This window comes from Caretta caretta, chromosome 8 (assembly GCF_965140235.1).
Source record: "Caretta caretta isolate rCarCar2 chromosome 8, rCarCar1.hap1, whole genome shotgun sequence".
Classification (NCBI taxonomy): domain Eukaryota; kingdom Metazoa; phylum Chordata; order Testudines; family Cheloniidae; genus Caretta; species Caretta caretta.
The window spans coordinates 6,444,436-6,464,899 of NC_134213.1; the positions used below are offsets into that span (position 1 = coordinate 6,444,436).

Sequence of the window (20,464 nt, forward strand, 5' to 3'; positions counted from 1 at the left end):
GAGGAAAAGGAGAAGGAAAACCAAACTGAATTCGTTTCCCTACCCGTCACCTCCATGGGTTTGGAGTCTAGCACGCCACCTCTGAGCCAGCATCTTCCTGGATGTGGCTCGCTCAAGAAGACTCTTTGGGTCTGTGCCCCATAGTCAGAGGAGACCCTAAGCAGCAGTGAGTAGCAGCCATGGCACACAGCTGACTGTTGCTGTTTAGCCATTTGCCAGCAGTGCAGCAGCTGAACAGGACGAGATGCTCCCTGGATCATGGGTAACCTCCCCAACCCATGCCATGCTGCAACAAGACCCAAGGAAAAGGAGCAGGGAATCATGTGACTGCGGACACTACCCAAGTCGCTCCACTGTAGAGGAGTTAAGGAGGTGGGACGGTAACAGTAGGGTGAATGCAGGCCCGGGGGTGGATTACACCGTTTAAGACTCTGGTATGAGGTAGCCAGGCTCCTAGGAATCATGTGGTCAAATCCTAATGGGGTCAGCTCATCCCTTCAACCTTTCAAAAGAAGAGGAGAGTGCTACACAATGTACCGTAGCACCGAAAGTCCTGCCGCTATTTCCTAAGTGCGGTTAGACGCCCCTGCCCTTAAATCCTGCTCTTGGGCAAGATTTCCCCTGTTGCGTGCTGCACCAGCTGCTCACCACACTCCACTCCAGAGGGGGGGCATTATCACCATCTCCCTGTCCAACCCAGTCTCCCTGCACTGCTGGCTTTCAGAGAACTACTGGCTAGGACTGCTGGGGGAGGGGAGGGGAGGGGAGAAAATACTATGCATGGGTGGGACTAGTCTATACTGGGATGATAAAGTTATACTTTAGTTTGTCCTACATCTAGCACTGCTAACTGGCTTCACTACCTCTGTGCATCCTGAAGGTTTCCATTCCCCCCCCTTCACAATAAACTGTTTCAAGAGACCCCCTTCTCCCCTTAATAGAGAAAAGAATCGCTCCCTCCCATTCTTCCTCATTCCTTAAGACTAACTGGCTTTACCATGTCATCTCCTGCTGAAAGTACCAGCACTGCATCCCTGTAAGTGATACGTGAACTTCATTCAGGATGTACCAGAATGCCATTAAACTCATGTACTTTCTCCGTACAGCCTCATCCGCTATTCTCATGCTTGGGCCATAGGTAATGTAGCTGCTAAAGGAGTTGTGTAGGAGTTAGCCGGTGTCAGGTATAATTTACAGGAAGCTACTATGCCTTCCCTTCTTTGTAAACACAGTGCTGGCAGCAGTCCCCAATCATTTCAACCAGACAGTGAGGGATTAGAAAAAGCCACAGGTTTAAGCTATTTCAACTTTTCCACAAAATACTGAAAAACAACGAAGCAGCAATGCCTCATAGGAATTGTAGTTTGGGTGCCTTATGCTCCCAATCTCCTCAAAGGGCTGGGTTTGCTAGCTGGACTACATCTCCCATGATGCCTCCTCCCCTTTTGGAGAAGGGAATTCATTATAGGAGTCACTGACTTTATGCAAAGAAAAGTCCAGCCAGCGAGCCCTCCTATACAAGAGAATGGGAGCACAGAACCCCCAAATTGCACCATTTTGAATCGAAATACTTCAGGTTTTGTGCATTTGGTTTTCAACAACATATCAAAGTTTTCCATGGAAATCAGACTTTTTGAACAATTTCATTCCACTGAAAATACAATTTTTTGTAAGCTGCTGAGAAACAATTTTCAAGAAGCCCTAGTAATCAAAAGTAACAGGAGAGACAAAAGACGACACTTTTCTGGGGGGGTGGTAGGAGTGCATTGTGAAGTTTGCAGCATGTTGCTTTACCTCTACTCAAGACTATGGCCACTGTGCTTAAGAACGGCCATACTGGGTCAGACCAGTGGTTCATCTAGCCCAGTAGCCTATCCATGACAGTGGCCAGTGCCAGATGGTTCTGGCAGTTGGTTAAGGAGAACCCAGAGCATTGGATTGCGTCCCTAACCATCTTGTTAGGATGGATAATAGCCATTGATGGAGCCATCCTCCATGAACTTACCCAATTCTTTTTTGAACTCTTTATACTTTTGGCCTTTACAACATCCTTTGGCAATGAGTTCCACAGGTTGACAGTGCATTGTGTGAAGTAGTACATCCTTATGTTTGTTTTAAACCTGCTGCCTATTCATTTCATTAGGTGACGCTTAGTTCTTGTGTTACGTGAAGGGTTAAACAACACTCTTGTTCACTTTCTCCACACCATTCATGCTTCTATAGACTTCTGTCATATCCCCTCCTCCCCCTTACTTGTCTATTTTCTTAGCTGTTTTCAGTCTTTTTAATCTTTCCTCATATGGAAGCTGTTCCATACTCCTAATCATTGTCTTGCCCTTCTCTGCCATCCTTTCCAATTCTAATAGATCTTTATTGATATGGGGCAACCAGAACTGTACACAGTATTCAAGGTGTAGGCAGACCATGGATTTATATAGTGACATTATGTATTTTCTGTTTTATTATCTAGCCCTTTCCTAATGATTCCTACCATTGTTAGACTGCTGCTGCACAAAGAGCGGATGCTTTCAGAAAACTCTCCACAATGACTAAATGATTGCTTTCTGGAGTATTAACAGCTAATTTAGACCCCATCATTTCGTATGTATAGTTGGCATTATGTTTTCCAATGCACTTACTTTGTATTTATCAACACTGAATTTCATCTGCCATTTTGTTAGACCCCTTTGTAACTTTACAGTAGGCTATGGGCTTAACTATCTTGAGTAATTTTGTATCATTTGAAAATTTTGCCACCTCACCGTTCACCCCTTTTCCAGATCATTTATGAATATATGTTGAACAGCACAGGTCCCAGGACAGATCTTTGGGGGACCCCACTATTTACCTCTCTTCATTGTGAAAACTGGCAATTTATTCCTACCCTTAGTTTCTTATCTTTTAACCAGATACTGATCCATGAGAGGACCTTCCCTCTTAACCCATGACTGCTTACTTTGCTTAAGAGCCTTTGGTAAGTGACCATGTCAAAGGCTTTCTTAAAAGTCCAATTTCCTTTTCCCACTGGATCACCCTTGTTATTAGCTTGTTGACACCCTCAAAGAATTGTAATAGATTTGTAAAGTGAAATCTTGCCTCACAAAAGCCGTGTTGCCCAACAAATCATGTTCATCTGCGGGACTGATAATTCTGTTCTCTACTATAGTTTCAACCCATTTGCCAAAGTTAGGTTTTCCAGCCTTTAATTTCCAGGATCGCTTCTGCCGTGGAGCCTTTTTCAAAAATAGGCATAACATTAGCTGTCGTCCCATCATCTAGTACAGAGGCTAATTTAAGCCACAGGCTACATACCATTAGTAGTTCTGCAATTTCATATTTGAGCTCCTTCAGAACTCTTGGGTGAAAACCATCTGGTCTTGGGGACTTACTGCTGTTTAATTGATCAATTTGTTCCAAAAGCCCCTCTACTGACACCTCAGTCTGGGAGAGTTCCTCAGGTTTGTCACCTAAAATGAATGTGTGTGAGGATGTGGGTGTGAGGATCTCCCCCACGTCCTCGGCCATGAAAACTAACACGAAGAATTAATTTAGCTTCTCCGCAATAGCCTGGTCTTCCTTGAGGGCTTCTTTAGCACCTCGATCATCCAGTGGCCCCTCAGACTGTTTGGCAGGTTTCCTGCTTCTGATGTACTTACATTTTTGCTGTTAGAATTTGAAGAGCAACTAGCTCAGGACACAAATACTTTCTTGGCCAGTCTTATTCTTTTACAGTTGACTTGTCAGTGGTGCTTTTGGGTCTTCAAATATAGACTTTTGTGAGATCCTGTGATAGCTGCTATGTGTCTTAGACTGCACTGGGTTTTAAAGAGGGAGCATCAACAGGTCACAGAAGCACAGCTGTTGGAGTAGAGGACTGTGAGAGAAGCAAATTAAGCCAAAGAAAAAGCTTTTATTCCCACCGCTCCATGCTTGCTTTGTGAACACGGCTGGGGAGAGAGGGCTTGTACACAGTCTTTACAGTTCTGTGCAGTGCATTTTTCAATACTCTGGTGTCTTTGATAAGAACTAGATAAGTTCCTGGAGGATAGCTCCATCAATAGCTACTAGCCAAGATGGTCAGGGATGCAACCCTATGCTCTGGGTGTCCCAAGCCTCTGACTGCCAGAAGCTGGGAATGGGCGACAGGGAATGGATCATTTGATGATCACCTGTTCTGTTCATTCTCTCTGAAGACCAGTGCTTTGGCCACTGTCGGAAGACAGGATACTGAGTTAGAGGGACCACTGGTCTGACCCAGTCTGGCCATTCTCATGTTCTTAATGGACTTGGTGCTTCCAGCTCATGTGTTTACGCAGCCAGGTAACACAAAGACATGAAACCAGCTGTCCCCTTAGAAAGGGAGCTCTGGGAAATCCCCTATGAGGTTTAACCAAGATAATAAAAGTGCTCCACCCCTTCCTTTTTCACATCAGCATGCTGCTCTATTTACAGCACCTACTAGAAAGTAGGCAAACATAATTGGCACCACCGGAAATTGAACCGAAACCGCTGCAAGATAGCAGGCTACTCAAGTGGAGGGACTAGACCAAGCACTCCAATCCTCATGTCACTTTGTCTTTCCTGTCTCTAGCAAGGCAGCTTTAAAACCCAGCGAAGTTCACTCCTATAGGCCACACTTATCTGTGCCACACAGGTAGACCAAGGTCTTTAAGTCAGAACGCCGGCTTTGAAAGTATTAGATCTGAAGAGGAAGCAATTGAACAATTGCTGCTTTAGTGTAAAGGTCTTTCAAGATTTCTTTAAAGGGCTCGATACCCCTCCATTCTCCTAGTAGCAGCGAGGTTTGACAGAGGGAAGCTGTGTCTGTGTAGTGGATGCACAACGAATACCAGTCACCCAGGTCAAACATTTGGCTTACAAGAAGAGAGAGAGAGAGAGATCAGCACATACAGAACAGATGCTGCAGAGAGCGTGAATAGCAGCCGATTCTTGCACCGCTGACAAGCCGACACTTACCACTCCGATACCTTCGAAAGCAAAGATCGCCGTGCCAAAAAACAGAGGGTAGGTCTTCCAGCCCGCTACAAGAGGCAGGTTGCTGGGATCTGGAATGCTCTAGAAAAGAGAAACTTGGATTTAAATGCAAGAGAGAAACCAAGGCCTGGTTCAAAGGTTCTTTTCTGTCGCACTTGCTCACCACTCAGTCAAAACATGGACTCAAATGCTCCTGAAAGCAGGTGTGCATCCAGCACTGCAAGAGCTGGGCAAGTTTCTCCCTGTACAGCGCACCTAATGCTTTACCTACCGTCCCCCACCGACTCTAGTGTACGCCCTCCCCCGACCACACACCCACTCCTCTAACCGTCTTGACCGGCAGCAATCCCTAAGAGTAGCTCATATAATGCAGAGGTAGCCAAACTGTGGCTCTTTTACAGTTAAAGTGCGGCTAAAAGCCCTCCATGCCTCCACTTACTCCACCTACCAGACTTGGGGTAGTGGGAAGATTTGGGCTCCTGCTCTGCGGCAGGGTGGTGGGTCTCAGGGCTTATGGCCTGTGAGAGCAGGGCTCTTGGGGCTTCAGCCCCACTCCTGATCCCCGAGACACACCCCTCCCCTCCGGGCCAGGCAGACTCCCCAAGACCCCCTCCTTCTCTGCCAGGCTGAAGCTCCGAACCCCAGCAGGCATGCCCGGCTCTCAAACTTCTGAAGATCATCATATGCAGTCCCTGAGTGAGGTCTGGAAGGTCTCTAGATTGGCGAGGCATTCGGCTTTGCTCTTTGCACGTACCGTGATGATATACCAGTTTATCATGATGAGACTGCTCAGCATGGCGAGGTTGGCCAGCATGGAAAAGATGGACAGGAACTTGAGATTCTGTATGTACACGAGCAGCACCAGGAACGGCAGTAAGGAGAGGATGAACAACCGGGAGTCCATAGTGGGAGTCAGCACCGTGGTTTTGTTGGAATGGCAGTCATTGGTGGTGCCATTTGCTGCAGAGATCACCTGGAGGGAGGAGCCAAAAAAAAATAAACAAAACCCTGGATCCTGAACTGTTCCCTGTCATAACCTGAACTTGGCAACCGAGTCGCGTGGCTGATGGCGAGTCCTAGCCACACAGTTATGGTCTCACAATTTAAGAGCCACACAACCTTTATCTTTTAGAGATAGGCTGCATTTGCAAACTTAAAATACTGCAAGTTCTTTTAATAACCCAACAGACGGCTGTAGGACAGGGAGGGAGGGGACATTTAACATGGCTTTGCTATGCAAACACTTTGAACTTCTGTAGCAGCTTCCATATGAATTTTACAGAGCTTTGTAAACACCAAATGAAACTCAGACTCCCAAGCGAGAAGAGTTAGGGTCCCTAGATGGGGAAAGCGAGGCATAGCAACTCAGAGACTTGCATTGAGGTCACACAGCATGCCCGATGAAAAGCTAGGAATAGAGCCCAGTCCTGTGCTTTAGACACAACAGCATCCGCCCCCTGCCATAGTCACAGATCCTGGGTACTCAAAGACACTCTTACAGTTAAAGTGCGGCTTTACACCTCGCCTATCACATCAAGTGCAAATCCGTCAAATTGCTGGACAGCTGAGCTAGGATTTCCGAACGAGTTGCAAATAACCCTTTTTAGCCAAACCATAACTAGTCTATTAAAGAGACAGGACAGTATATTTTTACAGAACTCAGTGTGCACACACGCTCTGCATAAAGCGGGAACAGCCGGTTTCTTTTTTTGCCGCATCATGATTGGATTAAAGGCACTTTGGTGCTAGTATACAATCTATTACCCAAGCCGTAACCACTCCTGGGGCGGCGAAGCACAGCACAAAATATAAACACATATTGTGCAAAGACTTAATGTTCCAGATTTCACAGGAGGATTTACTTTACGATCATGTAAAATAATGCCCCCAAATATGGGCTTCTGAAACCAGCAAGGGGCTTTTCCCCACCCTCAGCTAGTAAAGAAGCAAACAAACATCTGATCTCCATTTCTAATGGTCGGCTTCTTTGTAGCTCAGCCAGCACTGGAACTTCGAGATCGCTCCATTATTAAAGCGACGTGAAGGGTTCCCATGGCAGGAAGCCTGCCTTGAAACAGCAGTGACAGTCAGCCAATGCGGTCAGCGAACTAACAGCTGGCGGCATTTGTCCACCTGCCCTCTAGTCATGACTGACTATGACAGGGTCTGTGAGGTGAAAGAAAAACAGCCCATCGTACAAAGAGAGCACTAATGCAGAGCAGCCACTTCACACTAATTCACTGCCCTGTGGAAACCGACAGGACACCCCCAAAAGACAGAAGGCAATGTAATGCTGGGAAGGACATGAAACCTCCAGGAATTCACTCCGGTGTATTCCCGAGTGTGGTGACTGGAAGATCCCCTCCCTGCTCTCTTCACCTCCTGAGGCTATTGGTTTTCATGACATTATGGCCCAGTTCTTTGGAGCAACCTGAGGTGTCCTCTCTTCTCCCCCCTACATCTCCACCCTTTCCCAGGTGAGTAAGAATTTCCACTGATCTGAATAAAACCCAACTAAGCAGGTTTCCAGCGTTCTCAGACTTCCACCAGCATCCGACAGATCAAACCACTCGCTGAGCTGGCACACGTCTGTGGATTTCTCACAGTGACTAAGCTCCCTGCAGAGTGTTTATTAAGTAGATATGACTGCGGATGCAGTCTCCTTTCCAGCCACTTATTTAAAAAAGATCCATCACAGCGTCAAGGGAGCTGCCCCAGAAAAGCTCCCCTCATGCTGGGCAAGCAGGTGGGCAGGGTTTCCTCTAATGCTTTGTGGGACACTTGGCAGCCCCTTTCCCATCCGGCTCCCCCTGTGCACGGCCTGGCTCAGAGCCCCAGAGCGTGGAACACAGTCAGATCTTCAATGCCCAGTGTGCCCTTGATTCCCTCCTACATACTGTCCCTCGAGAGGCATCAGCACGAAGGGAATCTCCTTGGCCATTATTTATTTAAAAGCTACAGCGCTTTCATTTTATACCCTGCCTGCTATATTCCAGCCATTTAAAAGGAAAGGAGTGACTGGCATGGGGAGGCATGCAGGGGACTCCCAGCTTGCTCTGAAGTTTTGCAAATGCCTGTTTCTAGGTTGTAATATTTTGGTCTAATTTCAGTTGCTGGGCTTGGGGTGTAGGTGCCGGGCGGTAACATGTGATATACAGGAGCTCAGCCTACATGATCTGATGGTCCCTGCCCTGGGAAGTTTGCAGTCCAGAGAAAAGAGACCTAATTCATTTGGTTCTGTTTAAAAGAGCTTTCACTGGCATCATTCTACAACAGGAACCCCCCCTTGAAATTGAGCTGGTCTCAATAGGAGCGTCTAGGTGTTACCGTACTGTCTAGTTCAATATCCCATCGGACTGTGGCCAGTACCAACTGCTTTGAAGGAAGGTGCAAGATTCCCCACAATACGCAATGTGGGATAATCCCCTTCCCCTCTTAATCCCGGAGGCTTGGAAGCATCCACAGCCAAGGGATGTGGCAGGCAAGTATTATCTAGTGCTGATTTTTTTTTCCCAGATCCTGCCTTTAGTTCCCTATGTGAGTGTGGAAGACAAGAGGTCTCGCAGCCATTTATCACCTGTGACAAATACAGGGAGGTTATATCTGTCACTTTCCCACTTTGCACAAATGCGGCCGGGATATTGATCGCTGCCTTTGGTCTGAAGGGTTATATTTTCCTGTACCGCTCTAGTTATGGAAGCAAGTCTCTTCTCCCTGGGTTTGGGTTTTAGTTTGCGGGAGGAGGAACAACCTGAGCTCCTCCCTCACCCCAAATCTGGAGAGAATTTTTAAACAAAAACTCACCTCCCCACCCCCTTATCGCCAAAAAAGCTGAAGTCTTACCTGTTTCAGATTGTCAGCCAGAAATACGAAATAAACACAGCAGAACCCCAGCTGGGTGAGAATCAAGAAAAATCCCACTATGTATCTGGGGGTGGGGGGGAAAGAAAGTATTTAAAAAAGAAACAAATGCTAAAAGACACAGACTCATGCTAGAGGTGCATCCTTTGATCCTAATGCTACATCAACAGTGTGAGTGATTCCTCAGCTAGGAGACTGCAATACAGAGCTAGAGGTCAAAGGGTGATCTGGATTGCTTGCTTTTGCTGATGGTAGGAGGGAGCGTTGCCGGAGGAAGAAGCTTCCCCTCTCCCTCCCTTTCACCAGGAAGCTCACACAGCAGAAGGCCCTTTGAGTACTCTGACCTTTTTAAGGTGGAGGCTCTCAACTCGGAGACAAGCCAATACCTGGAACAGGCCCATCAGAAGCAGCAGCAAGCAGAGAAATGTGCGTGAACAGATCTGTTACACAAGGGTGGTTTCCAACCACTGTCTCAGCAAAGGGATAAGATGGGATCCTGCATCTTATGCTTAAAAATGCCTAGCTCTCTGTTCACCTTCTCCACCCCATCTCCCATTTTAGAAGGGGCTCAGTGTCCTGTGCTAGACCTGGGTAAGTCTGACATCGTGGCCTCTAGAGATTTAGCCCAAGAGTGCCGTAAAGGCATCTCAAATATTGTGACCAAGGAGGGGACCTTATCTTGCAGTTTGGCGAGGTGCAGAAGCACAGAGTTTACACTGGGTGGGGATGAAGATCTGGACCCCCAAAATTCATAGATTCCAAGGCCAGACGGGACCATTGTGCTCATCTAGTCTGATCTCCTGTAGAGCACAAGCCACAGAACTGCTCCCAAGTAATTCTGCAAGCAGATCGGTTAGGAAAACATCCAGTCTTGATGTTAAAATTGTCAGTGATGGAGAATCCACTCCAAGCCTGGGGTAAGTGGTTTCAATGGTTAATTACCCTCGCTGTCAACTGAAGAGGGTCCCTCCCCACCCCCAGGAGTTTGGATTGCCCGTTCCGCGGAAGGGACCAGCACCACCCCCGTAAGGGAAGCCTTGCCATCTGGGAGACTCAGCTATGCTCATCCTTTTTTGCTTTAAAAGTTTTCTCCCCGCTGCATTCAAGGAGACCAGTCCCAGCAAGAGAGGTTACAGGCTCTTGTTGCACCAGAGAGGCCCCGAGCCACAGAAGCCCTGCTTCACATATGGATTGTCAGTGTGTGTAACAGGTACACTGCTAACGTACGGACTTGGGCAACACCTGCCAGGCAGCGGAGTTACTGAAACGGATGGGAAGCCTCTGACCGGCGGTTAAGCTTCCTCGGTGTCCAGCGGCTGACAGGAATTTGTGCCAACATGCAATGAGGTAATTAGCGTCATCTGTCCCTTCCTTGCTCGGCTGCGGAGCAAATGAGTTTCCTTTTCCCACCCAGATACGTGCAGTCAAGTACCACATTTCCCCTACAGCACCACAGCTGAGCACACGGGGATGACCTCCCACATTTCAAGGCAATAAACACAGCGAGACAGAGTCCAGCATCCAGGGGCATAGACAAGCGACTGCAGAGCACCCAACAGTTGTGTTTGCCTAGAGCCTGGTCAGACCCTAGGGCTTTGCGTTGTGCAGCCTCTCTCAGGGTAAGAAAGGTGCTCTGCACAAAGCCAGGCTCCCCTCAGACTGGGACAAGGCTGAGAAGGCAGATGTGGCGTTCCCCTGAACTGGAAGAACTGCTTAAGTCTCTTATTTTGCTCACTATTTGATTAGCATGTTTTAGAGCCCAGCCAGCCCTTCCTCTCCCAATCCAAACCCAAAGCAAGAAGAGAACATGGTACCTTCCCCAGATGGCGTGGGTCCGAAGCCAGGCACTAGGGCTGGCTTCCAGCCCGTACATCACAGCATCTCCATAGTCCACAAAAGGCCTTTGATATCTGAAGGCAGAGAGAAAAGCGACAATGGTGGCCCAATCTACCTTCTAGTTTCAGAGGCACAAACCGGGGGAATAACACAAGATTGCTGGTATTAGATGCAAGGCTGAAGATATTTCTGATTGGCAAATTTTGGGCCAGGGTCCCCAAACTTTTTACATTATGTGTCCCCCCCGTCCCCCCCCCATATACCACTTGCCTGTGCCCCCTGGGCCGCAGTCGTGAGCCAGGGCCGGAGCCATGTCTGGGAGCAGAACTGCAGCCGGGCTGTGGCTAGGGTCAGAGGCTGTGGCTGAGAGAGCAGCAGTTGGGGGCAGGCCAAGAGCAGAGGCACGGTCGGGGCTGGCAGCAGGGGCCGAGTGCCAAGGCCAGGGCTGCATGTGACCCTGCAGCCGGGAGTCAGGGCCAGAGCTGGGGGCAGAGCAAGGCTGGGTGGTGCTCCTGTGGAGACTGGCCCAGGCCCTGTTGCGCCTCCCCAAACATTCCTCCACATCCCCTAGGGGTGCACGCCCCATAGCTCGGGGACCACTCTGCTAGGCCACTGTAAATAACTCGTCATGCTTCTCTGTTGAACCCAGGTACCATATAATGGAGATGGAACCGTCAACCTTGTGTAACCACAAGCAGTAACCCCACAGTATCTGCTCAGAGGAAGATGGGAATCCACCCAGGACAGGTGTGAGCTGGGGACTTGAACCAACAGACAAGGAGAGCTCTTGGATACACTAGTGCAAGCAGAGACACAACCCCAAATCAATCAGGGGCCATGGGAAGTGAAAACGACCTCCATTTTCTATTTCATTCTTTGATACTTTCCCCCTCTGCGGCTCTTCCCAGTCAGTCATCTCCAGGCACATCACAGGTGTGAGTGACGTGCACCTCCCAAGGCCCCTGGGAGGTAGGGAGGCGTCGCCACCCCCATTTTACAGGTGGGGAAGCAAAGGTGGAGAGAGATTAAGTGATTCACAAAGGAGTCTGAAGAACCAGGAGAGCTTTGATTCACTGCATCATGGTGGTAGTTTGAGAGATCAAGGACTGGGACAACAAATACAGGGCTGTCAGGTGCACTGCCAGGCTCAGCACTGGGAAAAGGGGGCGTAGTGCGAAATCAGGACCGAGGAACACACCTGTAACACACTGTGTGACTGACTCTGAGGGCCAGGCACAGCACAATCACATGCTGTACACAATTGCCTTTATAATAGCCTCTCTCCTTACCCAGGTGTAAGTGTTCCTCCCCATCAGCTCCCTCTCTCTAACAGAAACTGACCAAGCCCTTGAAAAATCTGTGCAACTTACCTAACCTGGTAGCTTGCAAAAAGCTTCTTCCCAATAGGAGGAACTTGGTGCAACGCTCCGCAGATCTGGTTACAATATTACAAAGGCAACATCCTCTCCAACCCTCTACGTCCACCATGCACCACACCCAGGGATTCAGGAAGGAGAGCTTTCTGTCCACAGGTTGCACAAGGGCTTTCAGCACTGATAGAATGCTGCCTGCGGACTTTAAAGGATGTGCCACCAAAGAACCCCATTTCTAATGAGCTCCATAAACCTCAGGCAAGGGGAGTGCTGGGAAGGGGATAGGAGGCCAACACTTCAGACATGACAGCAGTGGGGGTTTCTCTTACTTGTTGCAGAAGTGGTGAGCGCATTTAACCAGGATGCCCATACAATGCACTGCGGCGATTCCCATCACCAGCAAACTGAGAGGGCCCAGCTAGACAGCAGGAGAGGAGAGAGAAAGGAGAGAGAGAGAGAAGAGTGCACTCTGATGGTTAAAACGAGAACTGCAAGACTGGGTTTACATTAGACAGCAATGTATAGAGAGCTGAGAACACAAGCGCGGTCCTGCCTGCATTAGAAGAGCGTACCAAGGAACCCAGGCAAAACTCCTAACACAGTGGGAATCAGAACTGTGAGGGGGAAAAGCTCTGTAGGATCCAGGCTCTGCCTTTCCAAATGCTGGATTGTTCCCTGCAGTCCAACACAGTCCCAGGTCTGGGGCCACCTCGCGACTGCGGACTGGTGGAGAGTAGCGGAAGCCCCAAGCGAGGTATGTTGGCTTCGTCTGATGCCAAAGCACCTCAAGGAGCTTTATAGAAGATGGACGATATTTAAACAGCGCATGGCACCAGATTAGTAACAAAGTCATGGGGGAAATGGAACCGTTGGGGTTGGACTCAGTGTCAGGATCCCCAGCACCCCTGGAACTCCATGGGAATGGGCAGAAGGGCCGCCTGCTCCCTCCACAGATGCTGAAGCGATGCACTGTATGGCCTATTATAGATACTGGCGAGACAAATACGCCCGTATCAGTGCCTGAGGGTTGCAGGAGCAGCTAGATACACAAGAATGTTAATCAGCAGGAAGGCTCAGCAGCATCTGATGGCTAAGGAATGCAGTTCAGCACTAGGTGCTTCTGGGACAGCGTTAACGCCCAAGTTCTACCGCCTGGGCTCGGCGGACGGGATGTTGTCACACTGCAAAGTTTTGTTTTAGGTCACAATTTACATGTGTACTTAATTGCTAGGAGCGGAGAAGAGACCGCCTGATGTTTCACAATGTGTTTTCTCAGTCTAGGTAAGGGGTGAGAGGACACCTTCTAGCAGCCAGAGGCTTTACAGTCACTGGTCTAAATGCAGCATTGGAAAGAAACCCACACGAGGCTAAGGGTCGCTGTACGATCAGCAAAAAGGGCCTGCCCCACAGCTCTGGAGTCTGCAGCCCTCGGTTTGTCTACAGGATACAGCACAGTGACCTCAGTGCATGGGCAAACCTTCCCCAACGCCCTGCTTCAAGCCCGGGCAGAGGAAATGGCACCAAGAGGAACCCAGCAGCAAAGCCCTGCTGATACCTTCCCCCAAGAAACCAGCCCAACGCCGCAGCTCTTCGCTGGGGCTTCTGAACAGCCAGCCACTAGCCGTGCAGTCGCTACTGACCTAGCAGGGAGTGGAACCGATGACGTAGGCCTGGATGCTTTCTAGCCTATGACCAACCCCAGCAGCCATCTAAGCAGGAGATGTTAGACACACAGAAGGCCTGAGTCCAAGCCATCAACATGCCACTGTCTAGAAACCAAGCAGAAGCCCCCACACCCACAATTGGAATGGGTGCCTGCGTGCTAGGAGGGAAGACACGATCTTACCACGATGCCAGCATTTTTCACAGCCAGGGGCAGTCCCAGCAGGCCAGTGCCAATATTCCCTTTCACCAGGTGGATCAAGGTTTGAAACCATCTGCAGATGAGAAGATACAGAGACGGTCAGGATTGCCACAAGATATTCAAGCCCCATCCCCAAGCCCCAGTGCAAGCCTGACAGTGTACTTCAGCCCCAGCCTCCCCGCCACACAGCCACTCGAGTCCTAGGCTGCCCTTGAACAGAGATTGGCAGTGGTTGGGAACAGAAAATACCCTTGCAGGATCTCTGAGCAGCAGATGCGTCTGCCGGAGCAGCAAGCAGAGCTTAGCACCTGCAGGTCTTCATAAGCCCAGCCGCACCAGCAAGTGACAACGCAGTCAGAAGCGACTGATACTGAATGGGTCCATGAGCTCAAGCATCTTGCACTGCCATTCAGGGAGATGTTGGGTAGCCCCGAGCAAACTCTGCAGGTCAGGAGCTTCCCCGTTCGGAGGCCTGGGTGCCCACGGTGTGAAATGATTTTTGATTACAGCTGCTTCAACGCTAGCTGCCCCGGCATGTACCCTTTCGCTTGAACTGGGAGCAAGGAAGATGCTGAGACATTACTGCAAGCACGCTACTGATTGCTCTGGATCCGGGCAAGTCATTTGCCTTCCACATCCCCAAGTCAGAGCTGGCTGGGGAAAAAAAGGTGGCGGGAGAATGCAGGCGGGGAGAGGGCAATCCAAAGCTGGTTTCAAAAAAAAAATTTTAAAATGCTGTCTCTGAGTCAGGCTTCGTGGGGGAAATAAACTGCTGGAAAAAATTTCTGCCGAGACCCAGCATCTGTGCCAAGTACCCAGTCTATCCACGCCCAGACTGAGCTTACAGCAACCCTGGCGGGCGGAGCCCTTGCTCCCGGAGACCTGTACGGACAGGCACGAGAGAGTCTGCAAAGCCAGCTGCCTCCCCCTCACCCTGAAAGGGGGCTAGTGCTTTCCCAGTTACACAGCACATGGCCAGCGCACAGGGTGCCAGAGCATCCTCCGAGGAGTACCGGGGGGTCGCGGCGGCCAGCAGCTGAATGCAGAGCCCACCACCAGCCACACCCAGGCAGTCTGCGGCAGCGGAGACAAGAGGTGGTTCTGAACCAGTCACTCACGTTGTCCCGTTGCTCTCCCCAAACCGCTGGTAGGACTCAGGAGATGCAAAGCCATTTCTGCCTTCAGTGGGGCTCCCGTCAGGCGTAGCCTCTGTGGAGCTGTAGTCCTTGTAGTCCTCGCTCCGCAGCCTCCTGGTGGACATAGTGGCTGTGGAAACAATCACATCAGAAACTGCTACTGCTGCTAACTCTATGCTCCCTGCCCGAGTCACTTCTGTGCTCCCTGCCTGGGCTTTCTTTGGTTCACCCATGGTCACAGGACCAGCTCCCTGTGCAATTACCAGAGCAGGCTCTCCCTGGCAGGCTATTATAGGGCCTCCAGACCAACCGGAGGAGAGCCTAGGCCTGTGCAGGGGTCAACAGAAGTCCTGCACTCCTCCCCGAAGCAAGACACACCCACCCGGGATGCACCCAGCAATTCCTGCGGGGACAGATCACTCAGAGGTGACTTGCCCAGATACTTAACACCAGATGACACGGACGTCTGTACCGCTTCTCCCAAACAGGCCGGGTAGACAGAGCAACCAGCGCCCGTGCAAGCTGGCAGCACACGGCCCCGGAGCTCTCCACCTACTTGCAGGTCACCTTTACGGAAGGCTGTTGACAGCTGCTCAGAACGGAAGGTTCTGTACAGGCTAGATAGCGGCTGTAATACGCCACCAAGGAGTGGATACACTCAGGGCTGACAGGCACCCAAAGGACTCCCAGTGAAGAGACACGGACTGTCTGTTAAGTGACTTTCGCTGCAGGTGAGCAACTGCCCCACACGCAGCCAGCAGAGTTCCCAACCGTCTTTCATCCTGGTATTTTGAGATCCGTGTTTACAACAAGCAGGTCCCAACCCCACTGCCAGGGCCAGCTCCAGGAATCTTTACCCAGGGTTCAGGACTTCCTGTCCCTCCCCCGCCCCCACCATGAAATCAGACTGATCAAGTTGGATTAGGGGTTTAAACTGCTTCCTGGATAAGATCTGACAAGAGAAAACAATGGAGAGGCTTTCAGGAGCCTTTCTACTCAGTCAGCAATTGTGTAGAAAGAATAGTAAATATGGCAGGCGACCAGCTTGGCTTAACAGTGAAATCCTTGCTGATCTTAAACACAAAAAAGAAGCTTACAAGTAGAAGATTGGACAAATGACCAGGGAAGAGTATAAAAATATTGCTCGGGCATGCAGGAGTAAAATCAGGAAGGCCAAATCATACCTGGAGTTGCAGCTAGCAAGAGATGTTAAGAGTAACATGAAGGGTTTCTTCAGGTATGTTAGCAACAAGAAGAAAGTCAAGGAAAGTGTGGGCCCCTTCCTGAATGAGGGAGGCAACCTAGTGACAGAGGATGTGGAAAAAGCTAATGTACTCAATGCTTTTTTTGCCTCTGTCTTTACGAACAAGATCAGCTCCCAGACTGCTGCACTGGGCAGCACAGCATGGGGAGGAGGTGACAAGCCCTCTGTGGAGAAAGAAGTGGTTCGGGACTATTTAGAAAAGCTGGACGAGCACAAGTCCATGGGGCCGGATGCACTGCATCCAAGAGTGCTAAAGGAGTGGGCGGATGTGATTGCAGAGCCATTGGATTTTTAAAACCTCACGGTTTTAAAACCTCACGGCGATTGGGGGAAGTCCCAGATGACTGGAAAAAGGCTAATGTAGTGCCCATCTTTAAAAAAGGGAAGGAGGAGGATCCTGGGAACTACAGGCCAGTCAGCCTCAGCTCAGTCCCTGGAAAAATCATGGAGCAGGTCCTCAAGGAATCAATTCTGAAGCACTTAGAGGAGAGGAAAGTGATCAGGAATAGTCAGCATGGATTCACCAAAGGGCAAGTCATGCCTGACTAATCTAATTGCCTTCTATGACGAGGTAACTGGCTCTGTGGATGAGGGGAAAGCAGTGGATGTGTTGTTCCTTGACTTTAGCAAAGCTTTTGACATGGTCTCCCACAGTATTCTTGCCAGCAAGTTAAAGAAGTATGGGCTGGATGAATGGACTATAAGGTGGATAGAAAGTTGGCTAGATTGTCGGGCTCAACGGGTAGTGATCAATGGCTCCATGTCTAGTCGGCAGCCGGTATCAAGTGGAGTGTCCCAAGGGTTGGTCCTCAGGCCGGTTTTGTTCAATATCTTCATTAATGATCTGGAGGATGGTGTGGATTGCACTCTCATCAAGTTTGCAGATAACACTAAACTGGGAGGAGAGGTAGATACGCTGGAGGGTAGGGATAGGACACAGAGGGCCTCTAATTGCCTTCTATGACGAGGTAACTGGCTCTGTGGATGAGGGGAAAGCAGTGGATGTGTTGTTCCTTGACTTTAGCAAAGCTTTTGACATGGTCTCCCACAGTATTCTTGCCAGCAAGTTAAAGAAGTATGGGCTGGATGAATGGACTATAAGGTGGATAGAAAGTTGGCTAGATTGTCGGGCTCAACGGGTAGTGATCAATGGCTCCATGTCTAGTCGGCAGCCGGTATCAAGTGGAGTGTCCCAAGGGTTGGTCCTCAGGCCGGTTTTGTTCAATATCTTCATTAATGATCTGGAGGATGGTGTGGATTGCACTCTCATCAAGTTTGCAGATAACACTAAACTGGGAGGAGAGGTAGATACGCTGGAGGGTAGGGATAGGACACAGAGGGCCCTAGACAAATTAGAGGATTGGGCCAAAAGAAATCCAATGAGGTTCAACAAGGACAAGTGCAGAGTGCTGCACTTAGGACAGAAGAATCCCATGCACCGCCACAGACTAGGGGCCGAATGGCTCGGCAGCAGCTCTGCGGAAAAGGACCTAGGGGTGACAGTGGACGAGAAGCTGGATATGAGTCAGCAGTGTGCCCTTGTTGCCAAGAAGGCCAATGGCATTTTGGGATGTATAAGTAGGGGCATTGCCAGCAGATCAAGGGACGTGATCGTTCCGCTCTATTCGACATTGGTGAGGCCTCATCTGGAGTACTGTGTCCAGTTTTGGGCCCCACACTACAAGAAGGATGTGGAAAAACTGGAAAACGACCAGCGGAGGGCAACAAAAATGATTAGAGGACTGGAACACATGACTTATGAGGAGAGGCTGAGGGAACTGGGATTGTTTAGCCTGCAGAAGAGAAGAATGAGGGGGGATTTGATAGCTGCTTTCAACTACCTGAAAGGGGGTTCCACAGAGGATGGATCTAGAATGTTCTCAGTGGTAACAAATGACAGAACAAGGAGTAATGGTCTCAAGTTGCAGTGGGGGAGGTTTAGGTTGGATATTAGGAAAAACTTTTTCTCTAGGAGGGTGGTGAAACACTGGAATGCGTTACCTAGGGAGGTGGTGGAATCTCCTTCCTTAGAAGTTTTTAAGGTCAGACTTGACAAAGCCCTGGCTGGGATGATTTAGTTGGGGATTGGTCCTGCCTTGAGCAGGGGGTTGGACTAGATGACCTCCTGAGGTCCCTTCCAATCCTGATATTCTATGAGTGCTCTAGCAACTGGGCATCCTACGGAACCTATAGGTTATCATTTCAAAGGAAGGCCTCTTTCTCCTGGGGGCAAGCCAAGAAGCAATTAGATGCTTAATTCCAAGATTAAGCCTGGAGAGTTTCCAGATGCCTTTGCCCCCTGCATGCTGACTGCAGCCCCAGGCACTATTCCTCCCAAGTATGATGTTTGCTGTGTCTTAACATAATAAACGTTCAAAGCCTCTAAATGGAACAAAGAGGCTTCGGAGGTTTGCAGGAGGATTGGGAGGGAAGGCATGGAAATCCACCCAGCATCTAGTTTCACTGCTCTTGGCCCAGCCTCGGCGCAACAGATCCACTTGGGCTGAAAACATCAGGCAAGCCGAGAGACAAGTCTGCTGCTGGGGTGACCAATGGTTGCAGCCCCACAGGCACTATTAGCAACCGGCTGGAAACCTGTCATTAATTTGCAGAGACACGAAGAGAGAAATATGCTCTAATGACTGCTAAGCTGATCCAGGCTCAGTTTCCATTTCCTACCACAGGAGTGTCACAATTCACCTTTAAGTAACAAACCACAAGCACCACAGCCTCGGAGATATGCAATATATATGCATGGAAGTGTGTGGCACCATGCAGCTTTGAGTCATTCCCCTGGGCACAAGGGGCCTGCTTCTGCTCCGACTGAAGCAATTGCGAGACAGCAATGAAAGCGGGATTGGGCCCAGAGCAAACTGCCATTCTCCCTGCACAACAGGCACTCAAATATTTGCTACAGCTTGCGGGCTGGTCGAGGAGACAACACTGCAGAGAGGGAGAGAACAGAATGGGGAAAAAGGAGCACGTGGTGGAGGGAATTGGTAGAGAGAAGCAGCTAGGAGTGAAAACAGAAAGCAAGGCCAGGAGAGAGATAGGACACACAAAACAAGGGATGGAAAGATGGATGGATGCCTGGCCTTGGGGTTACACCACTGGACGGGGACTCAGGGGTCCTGGGTTCATGTTTCTGGCTCTGCAACACTGTCATGTGACTTGCCCAAAATGTGACTTGACTAGGGATCTCTAGGCATTACTCTAATGCAAATAATAAAAGGACAGAGGGAGAACAGACAAAAGCCAGTGGAGACAGGCAACAGAGTCAGATACAACACATGGGGGCACGGCAGGCCAGAGAGGACAGTTTGCTGCCCCAGTGCCAGAAAGATCAGACAAGGGTGGAAGGTATCCTGAAGAACGCTAGGGAATTCCCACCAAACATAACCCTCTAGTCTTCTAGGGCACTGAGCTCTTCCAGCTCCCCTTCCACCTGTCCAGCCACTTCCCAGCATTCCCTTCAGGATGCCCACCTGCAGCTGTGTGTGTGTTCCGCTCCTGGCCCCTCCTCTTCTTCCATACTCTCCCCCAAAGTAACCTCCTGGCTCCAACTCTGCCTCCTCTCCCCAGCCTGTGGTCTGCCTTTCCAACACTGGTCAGCTGGCACTAAATGGCGAGCAACTGAACTCCCAGTAGTCACCTTGCCCCAAAACATTTCTTTGCCACTACGACGAGTTCACTGTCCTCCTCCTCCTTGCTCAGGCCCAGATGCTCCATCATCTTCAACTCTTCGTTTTCCTTCTGAACATCCCAGCTGCTCTCAATAGCCACTGCAGTACAGAAACTAAGGGCTGTCTGGAAACATGCCACATTTGCTTTTTTGGGATGGGAGCTACAGCAGGAGGAAGGGGAAAGGAGAAGAGAGGCATAGAAACAATCTTACCTCAAGAGCCTCGCGCAATATGTCTGAGAAGAGCTTGCACGTCAAGAACACCAAGAAACAGGGACAGCAGACCATGGCATCTTCCACCCCTACTATTATCTAGAGAGATCTTTGATGTCAAGCTTTAAGACCCCCATTGTAAGAAATCCAGCAAGCAGCGTCCTTAGTTTAGTAACTTCCCCTGTACCTCTAAAATCTATTCTCTGAAGTTTGGCAACTTAGTTGACCAGGGAACGGAGG

At 49.7% G+C, this 20,464-nt stretch overlaps 1 protein-coding gene across 1 annotated transcript in view; it reads right to left on the reverse strand.

The window, feature by feature from the left end:
- Nucleotides 1-20,464, reverse strand: part of LOC125640974 (proton-coupled amino acid transporter 1) — a 48,970-nt gene that overhangs the window by 23,796 nt on the left and 4,710 nt on the right. The window contains exons 2-8 of the mRNA XM_048860209.2: nucleotides 15,048-15,195; nucleotides 13,912-14,002; nucleotides 12,395-12,483; nucleotides 10,671-10,766; nucleotides 8,839-8,923; nucleotides 5,750-5,968; nucleotides 4,978-5,076 (exon numbers count right to left, since the gene is read on the reverse strand). Of these exons, the coding sequence (XP_048716166.1) occupies nucleotides 4,978-5,076; nucleotides 5,750-5,968; nucleotides 8,839-8,923; nucleotides 10,671-10,766; nucleotides 12,395-12,483; nucleotides 13,912-14,002; nucleotides 15,048-15,190 (822 nt within the window). The 5' untranslated portion in view covers nucleotides 15,191-15,195. The remainder of the gene's footprint in view (nucleotides 1-4,977; nucleotides 5,077-5,749; nucleotides 5,969-8,838; nucleotides 8,924-10,670; nucleotides 10,767-12,394; nucleotides 12,484-13,911; nucleotides 14,003-15,047; nucleotides 15,196-20,464) is intronic.